A 12,176-nucleotide genomic window follows, 5' to 3' on the forward strand; every position below is an offset into this window, starting at 1 on the left:
ACACTCACATCCACAGGAGTTGAAATTAAACAGACTTTCAGTAGGAATGGAAAATCTCACCATGATAAGAGTGAGCATGAAGAGAAACCACATAAAACTGCAACAAATGTTTGGAGATGACTTTCAAATATGTTGATTTCTTTATTAGCTGCTATTTATGTTGTATCCCATTGTATCAATAGAACTGATACACATCTATCTACTAACCACATTTCATCATGTAGAAAGGCAAATGGGAAAAAAAAAGATTAGTAGAAAAGGGTAAAATCGGATTGTAAGAGCATAGCAAGAAAGTAGAAATTAATCAGGAATTCATTTTAAAATCAGCATCTTAAGAGATTAAGACTCAGCTCATTTTTATATGCTGCCATTTGAGACTGTTTCTAATTATTCTTCCCTACTAGTTTTCCATTGATTTTCATTTTCTTCTTTAGAGTACTCTCCGGTCAAATTCTCATTTATACTGGTGTATATCTGGAATAAGTCAGATGCATTTAGTTGAATTACTCTTGATTTACTTCTGTGAGTCTGAAAACAGAATCTGACCCCTTTATTTAGCAATAGCCAAACAATCCTCCTTAATTTTGAAGCCAGTTTGAATCAAGCTTAGGTAGAAAAAAAGCCTCCAAACTTTGAATAGACTAAGTTTGCTTGTTAGGAAAAGACATCCATTAAAGAAAACAAGATTCTACCTTCCTACTTTTTAGAAAGGTGTTGCATTGAAAGGCCTGCAGTTTTAAATTACCTGCCAAACAGAATTTAGCTCTGGATGACTCAACGTCAACCAGATTGTGGAACAGGAGAAAAATAAACCAGTTGCTTTCTTAACAGTGATCACCAAGAAAAACTCTGTGCTCCAAGATTTCTGTAAGGACTGCTGCCCAACAGCACCGTGAGTTCTGGCATACTGTCATAGCTGTACCTGCTTTGTGGCCCCCAGTACAGACATTCAGCAGCATGATATATCCTTACTGTTTAGAAGTCAATCAAAATGCAGTATTAAAGGGACAGTAAATCAGATCAAATATTATTTTTTAGAATTAGAAAGTGAAGAATATTTTGATTTTGAGGTGGCAATGAAAATATAGGATGTAATTTACCATCCTTGTTTCTCCTCTTATTCTCCTGCAATGTTTCTACGTACCTTACTACACCTTCCAGCCTTCCCTCCAAGCAGAGGTCAGAATAGAGAAAAATGTGTTAGCATAGTTAGTAGTGGGAAATTTTCAATGAGGAATAACCATTTTAGGTGAGTGTTTTGTGTTAGCTAACATTATGAAAGAGTTGTCCTGAAAACTGTTCTCTCTGGCAGAATTTCAACATGGTCATCTCAAATCTGCATCTTCCCAGATGTTAGTCGCTTTGAAAAATCCAAGTTGTGTAAAGCACTTTCCCTTCCTATAGCTGTCACAATCTGGAACTGTTTTATCTGCTCTAGAAATGTATTTTCTCAGTCCCTTAGCTATTTTTAAAGCCATCACCACAGACACTAATGAAAATTGGTTTTGAACTCTTAAGACCCTTGCATTCAAAGGTTGAAAGAATTTAAATGAAAAGGCTGATTCCATTTGAACCATCAAAGTAAACTACTCAATTAGAATCACAAAATGACAGAATGATAGAGTTTGGAAGGGATCTCTGGAGGCCATCTGGTGCCACCTGTCCCTGTTCAAGGACAGCCACCCAGAGCAGCCTACCCAGGACTATCTGGACAGCTTCTGAATATCTCCAAAAGGGGAGACTCCTCAACTTCTCTGGGCAGCCTGTGTCCGTGCTCTGTCACCCACACAGGAAATATGTTCTTTCTGGTGGTTAGATGGAACCTGTCGTGTTTGAGCTCATAGCCTACTGTACTCATGAATTATATCATTTGGAATAAAAATTCACTATTTAGTCAGTCTTGAATTAAAGAATGTGATATAAATAATTAAAAATAGTATGGTTTTGGTGGACTCAGAAACACAGCCTCCCATGGAGCATATCTCCCATGGAGCAAATCTCAGTGCTCTATTAGGCAGGAAGAGCAATGGGCATGTTTCTCCTATCATCTAATGGTGACTGTACAGCTCATCATTAAAGTTTTTAATCTTTAACTTATTGTTGTACCCTTTATATTCTGAAAACTTCTTTTTTTCTTGTTGCTGTTAAAGCGGCGTCCGAGCAGATGGCCAGCAATGAAATTCAGAAGAGGATCTGGACATCCTGCATATGCTGAAGTGGAACCAGTCGGAGAAAAAGAAGGCTTCATCGTATCAGAGCAGTGCTAAAATTTTTAAGACAGAACACCAGTACTGGCCTACAGGTGTAAGACATTTACTTTGCATCTCTATAAAGAAAAGGAGCCCTAAGCTGCTGATAGTAAGAAGATTTTGGATAAGCTTTGTTCAGGAAGAAAAACTATCTAAGATACCAGATTACCATTGCACAGTAGCCTTTGTTAGTGGACTGAGACACAGTGGTTCATGCAGAACACTTGTCAGTGGACACTTATGGTATCAGAACTATGGCACAAGTGCCACATTATTGGCTTTAGTATGGTGGTGCACAGTAATCAAAAATATAATAAAGCTTTGGTGCACAAGGGGATTACCCTGTCGTTCAAGTGTTCTTCTCTGGTATGTCAAAGACTGAGTGACAAATCTGTACACTTTCAGTGCAAAGAACACTGATCAGTGTTTACAGGTGATCGAGAAAATTAACTCAGTGCAAGTGAAAAAGAAAAATAAAAGGATTTTCCAATATTTCTACAAACAGATGTGGAAGTACACTCACTTTTCAATGCTAAAATAGCCTACCCACCTGAGTAAGTAAACCACAATATATATGCTTTCCAGGAGTAGTACAATGTTTCTTGTACATTGCTGATCAATATCCTTTCAAACAATTCATGATATACAAACTGATAAGAAATGAAGGCAACAGAGAATTTTACAGTGGTGAAATTGTTATTTCATGGGAGTTCACAATGAAATTGGGCTGATTTTCAGTTTCAATGTTCATTAAAAATTAATTACCAGGTTCTTTTCAAGATAAATCTTTCATTTCTGAGTGGTAGACTAAAGTCAAGGCAATAGATCTTTTTTATCCAACAGAAACGTTATAGAACATTTCTTAGACAACAAAATAAAATAAAATAAATCTGAAGATATTAAACAAATGGGTTTCTATTCTTTGCCATTTCAAAATCTTTCCTAAGAAGCACCACAGACTTCAGTGCATCCTTCCCAGAGATTCAGATAAAAGTGTTATTAAACCCTGCTGATTCATAGTGATTTTGTTTAATGCACATAGTAGTTGCATAAATATATATATAAATATATTTTTTTTTAATAGCTAACACAAGGCAGGCTCTTGTGACTGTTAAGACTGCATTTTTGTCATTCAGACAAAGGAAACGGATTGCATTACTGCATATTTCCACTGAGTTGTAACATAATCCTTAATGTTAGAATATTTTTATGTTGTGTGGGGAAAGTGGTTCATGTAGTCACAATACCATAACCTTTCAGCCTATTGAAACCGCTCTTTCTTTAATGTCGACCCTTTCCTTCCGTGTATAGGGAAAGACAACACAATAAATTCCCAACATCAAAACCAGCTACTACTTTCATGAAAGGGATTAGTATATAACGAGACCCAGATCTTCCTTGCAGTATAGGAATCTAAATGCTTTGATAATCTGGGCCTGAGGTATTAAAATATTAAATTCAGGTATTATACATACATTTCATTGTAGTCATTGACTATCAAATTTTTAAATAGTGCATAAACAGAGATACTTGATGCATTTTAAAGCAACATATACAAGATTAGCAGTTTTGAATCTCAAGTAGCTAAAAAAAGTGGTTGATACTACCTTATTAGTACATTTACATTTTCTGTTGATGCTTGTATGGTATAAATTTGATTACTTGATGCTATTCGGTAAATAATACTATTTTTTTCTGTATTCTTATATTTTGCATAACACATTTTTTTCATCTGTTTTACATCATCTAGCATGAGACTGAAACTGTTCAAAACCTAACTGGTATTAATCTGAAGGTACTAACAAACATTCTCTTGAAGCTTGGTGAAAAATCCACAGCAAGTATTCTTTTCCATTTGTATGGGCTTCTGGTAGGCCAGATTAAATTGTAGGCTGATAATTCTGATAGCAATAACCAAATGTATGCACATACACATTTATTTGGTGGCACTCATTAAAGATATCACTGCACATCATTTAGACACTTAGTTGATGTGCAATATTTGCCGTCAGTTTATTTTAGGGATCTTGAAATTCATCAGCTACGATTGATTGGCCAAATAAAGCAATTGTAGAGCTTCCTTTTGAAGCATATTGGCATCCTGTTTGAAATCATTCTTATTTCAGAGCACATCCTGGGAAATTATACTGAAAAGTTTTACAAAAATCTACAAAGTAATGCAATAAGTTCAGGAGATATTTCATACAAATAAAGAATGTTTATTTTATTATGAGTTTACAGGCTTGCACTTTGATTCACTCTTAGTTTTCTTGTTTTATCCATGTATGTAGTTCATGTCATGCAATAGAGCTTAACGAATATTTCTAACATTGTTTAACAAGCACGACAAATTTCAGTATTTGATTACTTTTGTTCTAAGGCTCTCTTGCACAGGTAGAGGAGGTTTATTAATATTTGCAAACTAACTTAAATTTCATAGTCCTTATTAAAATAACAGCAATTATTTTTCATTCTTTGTTTACCTCCAATAATTTGGTGGCAGATTTCACAGATATGTGGGGAGATCCAGTGTACTTCTTTTGATTTTTGCCATGATGTTATATGCTATGGATTATAACATAATGAGTTGTTGGGTTTATTTAATAAGATTGATGGGCCATGTGCTTATATCTGATAAGAACTGATATCTGAAGAGGAAAACTCCTGCATACTAATGGAATGTATAGTGTCTCATCAGTGTCTGCTTTGATATATTCTGTGGTATGTTCTATTTATCCCGGTAGGCAAAAGTTGATTAAGTAACCTGTTGCTGTTTTGTAATTCCATCTGGTTTTCTAATTTTTTAATAATTAAAAATTGCCACATTAAAAGTATAAATATAAATCTTTAGAAAGTGTGGTGAAACATTGATATTATCTGAGACTCTTACTTTTATCACTTTATAAAGCACCAGCATGACTGATCCAAACAGAAAAAGGGTCGTATAAACTCCTCCCAGAGACTCAGTTGAAATGTTGTTGAACAACTCAGAAAGAAATTTCTATCCAGGTCTCTGAAACAGTGGCTTCACCCACATTCCCACTGGTTCCTAATTTGAAAGTTATATTTCATTTGTTTAAATGTTTCCTTACAGAGTCTTTTATTCTAACAGTTATTTTAATTTATAAACACTGCCTGTAAATTTGTGTACGTCATGTGAATCTTGGTGGCATGACTGCAACATCTCCAGAAAATGGTTTCTTACTGTTTTCCGTTTTCATTTTAAAAGTTCCTGTGCACCTAATATTCTCAGTGTGTACTGTTCATACTGTTTCACAGAAAAATGAAAATCTGAAGTACAAGGATTTGAAGTACATTACTGAGTAACTCTTTAAGATGATTCAATTCATTTAGATAAATGCATCACACTTTATTATTTTTTAAGTATTGTATTCAGACACTAAGAAGTGTTGGATCTGTGCAAGATCTGTAATCATACTCACATGTTCGCACGTGGCAAAGTCTTCTTTAATTGCCTGCCACGTTTCTCAGTGCACACTGTGACAAACTGAACTTAGAGAATGGAGGCTTTTTTTTTGAATGCTGCTATTCCATTTATCTTCTCTTTCCTCAAATTTTGTTGCATTCTTTGTTACATACTGTCCAAAACCTATTATTTTTTTCATGGACTTTTCTGCATTACCCGTTATATTTACTGCTGGGATATATACAACTTTATTCATTTATATTCTGAGCATCTCTGTTAAGGCTTTTCAGAGGAGGAAAACAAATAAAAGGGGAAAATGGAGGAGGAGAAGGAAGGGAGGGGTGTCAGCATTTGTTACTCAGAATAAGCTTAAGTCTCTAAGTAAGCACTACCTGAGTTTTCTTCTGTGTATGGATTCTGGTTAATGCAAATATGTGAAAGTACATTTTTCTGTTATTGACTGCATCCTTTGCAAACTTTTTGTCCAGACATTTTAGTCAAACAAACTATTGCTACTGAAACTACTACACAGTGGAAAACTTGTCCCAGATAATTTTTTTTTAAACAGCAGAAGGTCTCTAAAAGCAGTTCTCAGGACATGGTTCTTAATTACACCCCTTTAACTAAGCAGATATTTTTGCCCAGTTAATTGACATAGACTTCTTCTCTGTTGCTTCTCTTGGAAGATAATATATAGGGATATTAATTAAGCTCTTCCCGTGAAGTCTGCTTTACTTCCTTTGGAGTATCTCTTTTTATTTGAAGACAAACAAGCTGTTCTCCTACTTGCTAACATTTCTTCAAAAGACATTTAATTTATTGACTGCTTGGGTGGCACAATGTTTCTTCAGACACCTAGAAAGATGTTTGCAATAAATATCACTCAAGTCTGTCTGGCTTTATTTGGATTGCTGTTTTTATCATGAGATCATTTTCTTCAGACTTTATAAGCATCAACAAATTTTGTTTTGGGAGGTAGCCAATGATACTGTAATCTGTTTGTCGTGTTTGATTGCACACCAGCAATGGAGTCTCTAAGTTTTCCACTTAAAGTTTAAGCTTGATGATGAGGATCTCAGAATCACACCTCCACCCTGTTTTTAGTGACAAAATGCAACTTTCCAAAGGAAGAAAGCAGTGTGTATTTTGTAGATATATGGGTATTTTCACAATGGCCTGTTTCCAGAAGAAATCCTGTTCCTAGAGATAAGTCTGGCAACCTCGATTACAAAGAGAGTGTGACTGGAAATAAGTTACTCCCTGAGACATAAACCTTACTGGTATCTGGCATTTGGGGTGCAATGACCTCCAGTGCTCACCACCCTCTGGGCTGGGGCCTCTCCCCACTTGCCCACACAGGCTGCGGGCCAAGTGGAAGTCTGAGCAGGAGGCACGTGGAGGGCTACAGATCCTAATCCCATAGTGAGAGTAATGGTGCCTTATCTTAGAGTTCTTCACTGTGGAAAATGTGAGAGACCTCCTGCTATCCCCTGCCTTGACAGCTCTAAGGATGAACAAAGTGACTCAGCCTGCTCAGCAGCTGACAAGAAAGGAATCACGAAGCATGGACATGATCTTGTTTGTGTAGAAAATGGTGCTCTGCAGCCATGCGACATTTCACACTCACCCATCTCTTAAACCTGTTGCCAATGGCTTGTTTTAGATTTCAAGTGCTTTGGACAAAAGTGGTGAAAAATGCAGGTATGATGAAAAGAAATCTTTTCAAAAGTTCTCTTGAAGATGATACAATAAAGCCATATTGTGCTAATTCACTCTATATCTCCAGCAACACCAGCATGCATTCTGTTGTGAGGGCCAGATAGAGCTCCCGTACCAATCCTTTCCCACCAGAGGTAAATGTGGACATAACAGAGGGGATTGAGTGCACCCTCAGTGAATTTGCAGATGACACCAAGTTGGGAGGTGGTGTTGATCCACCTGAGGGTAGGGAGGCCCTTCAGAGGGATTTAGATAGGCTGGATTGCTGGGCTGAGGAAATGGGATGAGATTCAACAAGGCCAAGTTCCTGGTCCTGCACTTTGGCCACAACAATCCCATGCAGCACTATAGGCTTGGGGATGAGTGGCTGGATGATTGTGAAGAGAAAAGGGACTTGGGTGTGTTGGTTGATGCTGGCTGAACATGAGCCGACAGTGTGCCCAGGTGGCCAAGAGGACCAACGGCATCCTGACCTGCATTAGAAATAGTGTGGCCAGCAGAAGCAGGGAGGTGATCATCCCCCTCTACTCAGCACTGGTGAGATTGCACCTCAAGTGTTGTGTTCAGTTTTGGGCCACTTACTACAGGAAAGACGTTGAGGCCCTGGAACATGTCCAGAGAAGGGCAACAAAACTGGTGAGGGGTCTGGAGCACAAACCTTATGTGGAGTGTCTGAGGAAGCTGGGATTGTTTAGTCTGGAGAAGAGGAGGCTCAGGGGAGACCTCAGTGCACTCTACAACTTCCTGAAGGGAGGTTGTGGTGAAGAGAGGTTTGGCCTCTTCTCCCAGGTAACAAACAGGACCTGGTGAAATGGCCACAAGTTGTACAAGAGGAGGTTTAGGTTAGACATGAGGAAAAACTTTTTCTCTCAGAGAGTGGTCAGGCACTGGAATGGCCTGCCAAGGGAGGTTGTGGAGTTGCCGTCCTTGGCAGTGTTCAAGAGGCGTCTGGATGAGGAGCTTGTGGTAGCAATGATGATGAGAAGATGGTTGGACTAGATGATCTTGTAGGTCATAGAACGGCCTGGGTTGAAAAGGACCACAATGATTATCTAGTTTCTATCCCCCAGCTATGTGCAGGGTCGCCAACCATCAGACCAGGCTGCCCAGAGCTACATCCAACCTGGCCTTGAATGCCTCCAGGGATGGGGCATCCTGTTCCACTGCGTCACCACCCTCTGCATGAAAAACTTTATCCTAAAACAAGCACAAATGCATCCTCACCAGCACAGAGGTGAGCTGAAGTTAATAAAAATAAATATATGTGTGTCTGAGATCAAGCTAGTATTCCTCAAGGTTTGGCATGAGCTCAGGCACCTCTACACACCATGACCTCCTCTGCTCCCAGTTTAAAGCAGACAAGGGAAGAAAACATCATTTTCTGAAAACAGGAAGGTCCACCTTAAAGTCTCATGGAAATGTGATTGAAGGCTACCAATGTTACAGAACATTAAATGTATATATTAAAATATAATCACAAGTGTCCATTTGAAGTGATTTTGTTTAATGTTTGTTTTGTTTAAAAAACTTATAAACTGAGCTGAGGTGCAAGTAAAAGTTGAGAGAAAACAGAATCATAAGCTACAATTATGAATTCTTGGAATATTTAAAAATAAAAATAAAAAAAAGCTATTAATTTTGAAATACTAAAAATGAAAGCTAATGAGAATACCAAGGTGACAATCCCACTCACCTAGCTTGCATAAAAACATCTCCACTTACATTAAAAAATTATGAAAGTATTTTGCAATTGACTTTGGTCATTTCTAACCTTGTGATTCTATAATTCTATGATTCTATGAGTGGAAGATGGCAGTGCTGAGGCCTGACTTGGCATGCAGGTTGCTGCCTTGAGGAAACTGGGAAAGAGAAGGAACCCAGTGGGAGCTGATAGAAACCACAGTTTGGAGAGAAAAATGATTGTCCTTAAGGAAAAAGTGAAGTCATAGATATTTAAATTGTACACAAATTCATAACTATTAAATTTGAGTGGAGACAAGCAAGTACATCTGCTGTAGGCATTACCATTCCCTCTCACTGATTACCTAAGATACAACCAAGGCAACTGTTCTCTGCTGATCAATGAGCTGGGATTTTGTACGTGTCCCTCTTGCCCATCCAGCTGTGCTCTGCTGTAGTGACTAGTTCAGTGCTCTGGGTTACACTACTGTGTCTAGCTATCAACCATTTTAAAAAATTCCTAACAAACATTTAACATTTTAGTAAAGGATGTAAATTTTCCCTACTGGAGTGACTTTGGTATGTAAAGTGCTTGATACATACCAAGACCAGCATTGGCTGAGTTATCCTACATAGCTGTAACCTTGAGTTAGAACAAGCAGCACACAATATACCTTTAAAACTTGTCAAGAACAAAGATCACAACAGAGAGCTCACAGCAGCGTACACCTCCACTCAGTGCTAGCAGTGGTGTCTGATCCTTCCTAGAGACTAAGCCTAGCAGTTAGAGCATTCAACTGTGAGGTGATAGATGAAACTCTGAGCCTGAGGAACATGAGGTGTTTCATTTCCCTGGAGAGCATCCTATCTTAGCTACAACCCCTTCCCACAGAAGCTGCCACCCTGCCCAGGTGCAGCACAGAGATATTTTGGCCCAAAAAGAGAGAGTGAGTCTGGGAGTACATTAGTCAACACCCCACTGTTAAAGCTGTGTGCTGAGGGTCAAGGAGCATACTAGGTCTTGGATGCTGCTCTAGAGACTTTATTAGAACTGTAGGAAGCAGTTTCAGGTTGTGGCTCTGGCTCAAACATGCACTTAAATTAGAAACACAGGATTAACAAAATTTGCAAGATGTGGATTTCCAGAGACATATTATTATTCTGCTATCTACACCTTAGGCATAGTAACCCTTGCCTTGTATGTCATGTCATTTTTCATTAACCCCACCCTCAAGAATCTTTTCTCTGTCTGTTATTTGCAAGGGAATTTCATTCCTATCTAGAAGTCTTTGCACTCTGACTTGCTTGGTGTGAGGACACATAAAGCACTACTGCAGGATACTGAGATATTGGTGATGAGCATTAATAGGAGCAAAAAATACACATGCAAAGCAAAGTAAAGCAAAGCCAAACTCCACTCTTTGCTGCAAAAGACAAAATCCTGAGCAAGGCACCAATGAAATCACAAGCTATGAAGTGCTGCTGTGCATTGGATAGTCTAGCCCCTGCATATTTGAATGATTTAGCACAGCCATCTTGTTTGTACTTCAGGAACTAGATGATGTATGGAGCTTTGCTTTTCTGGTCAGTATATCCTTTTCAGTCACTGCCTGTTGCAAATAGGAAATTCATCTGTTTTTCTCCTTGTAGGATAATTTATAGACAAAATTGGGTTTTTAGACATACTTGTTTTATCAGCTGTCCCTGTATTGAAGTAGTAACCTAACCATACTTTGCCCTGCATTTTTGTTCCTTCTTTCTTCCTGCAATAGGTATTAATAGTACAGCATCTAGAAAGATCAACAGAAACACTACAAATTAATGTCAGTTCCTACAAGCAGTAATGGAAAAAGAATGAACAAAACAACTCTCAAACAATACTCACCACATCTACCAACATTCAGCAATTTTCATGAAAATTGCTGTAGAATGATGCTGTGCTAAATAGGCAGCAGTACATTTGCTCTAAATCAATATGCATTTCATTTTCTGTGAAATTATGAACAGCAGCCTCAAATATTAATAAAAACCAAACTTTTTCATTAAGAATAATAACAAAATTGCCTGCACTACTGTTTTTTAATAATTTGCTAATTACATGTGCAGTGCCAGCAACTGTTGTGCTGTGTATTGTCAATGAGAGCATTTCATATGTCTTAAAATTAATCTTCAATATTTCATTAATTTAATATTTGGCTGAAAGCACTGCAAATATTTAGACGTTCAAAGGGAAAAAAGCACACAATTTGCAGCTACTTGAAAATAACAATAAAAAGTTATAGGTAAAGCTCCAAAATACAAATCCAAAAGTCCTTTTACATATTCGACTTAAAAAACAATAATCTCCAAAAGTATGAAGGAAAAAAAAAAAGTATGAAGGATGTTTAAAAATATTGCAAATCCTGTTTCTTCATGACCCATCCTATCCCTTTGACTTCAGTGTTCAAATGAAGAGCATCCTAGAGAGCTATCCCCAGTGGTGGATATATTTTTGGCAATGTTTAGTTCTCTTCTGCCAATACTGAGTTAGAATTAAAATCTATTAAGACTTATCTGTTACTGAATACAAAAGTAGAGAGTTTCAGCTGACTGACACCTCCAAGAATGGCAAAGAGGTTCATGCATTTCTTACCCTTAAGCAGAGAAATAGAACAGCATGCACAGTCACCTTATTGAAATTTATGAATTAGCCAAACTGATTTGGACAATGCTTTCTTCCTTTAGAAAAAGCAAATCAGCTACTGGAAAAAGGATGGGTCCCCTCTGCCTCTCCAGAGCAACCAGAATTACTGCAGAACATCCTCCACTTCCCAAAAACAAACAAACAAACAAACAAAATCTCAGCTAATTCTTTATAGCATTTGAAATGAATTATTTATGAACAAATTTAGCTGAAGGACTGGGGGGTGGTGTGCTGGTGGATTTGAAATGGAAATTATTGGACAACTTTAGCACAGCATTATTGAAAATAAAGGATAGATTAAGCATCTGTGTCAGAGAGGCATTACAGCCAAAATGGAACTAATTCCATGAAATACTGCTCATAAATGTAAGTGCTGCTTTAGCTCTTGCTTGCTTTTTTTTCCCCAAGGGGTTATGTA

The 12,176-nt window shown here is 37.7% G+C and overlaps 1 protein-coding gene across 1 annotated transcript in view; it reads left to right on the forward strand.

Moving 5' to 3' along the window:
- The window catches only part of PLXDC2 (plexin domain containing 2), a 233,021-nt gene extending 227,922 nt beyond the window's left edge, over positions 1–5,099 (forward strand). Inside the window, exon 14 of the mRNA XM_042888938.1 lies at positions 2,151–5,099. Coding sequence (XP_042744872.1) covers positions 2,151–2,267 — 117 coding nt within the window. The 3' untranslated portion in view covers positions 2,268–5,099. The remainder of the gene's footprint in view (positions 1–2,150) is intronic.
- Positions 5,100–12,176: the final 7,077 nt, after the last annotated feature.

This window comes from Lagopus leucura, unplaced genomic scaffold, assembly GCF_019238085.1.
Source record: "Lagopus leucura isolate 7727_CA_CO unplaced genomic scaffold, USGS_WTPT01 Super-Scaffold_100157, whole genome shotgun sequence".
NCBI classification, from domain to species: domain Eukaryota; kingdom Metazoa; phylum Chordata; class Aves; order Galliformes; family Phasianidae; genus Lagopus; species Lagopus leucura.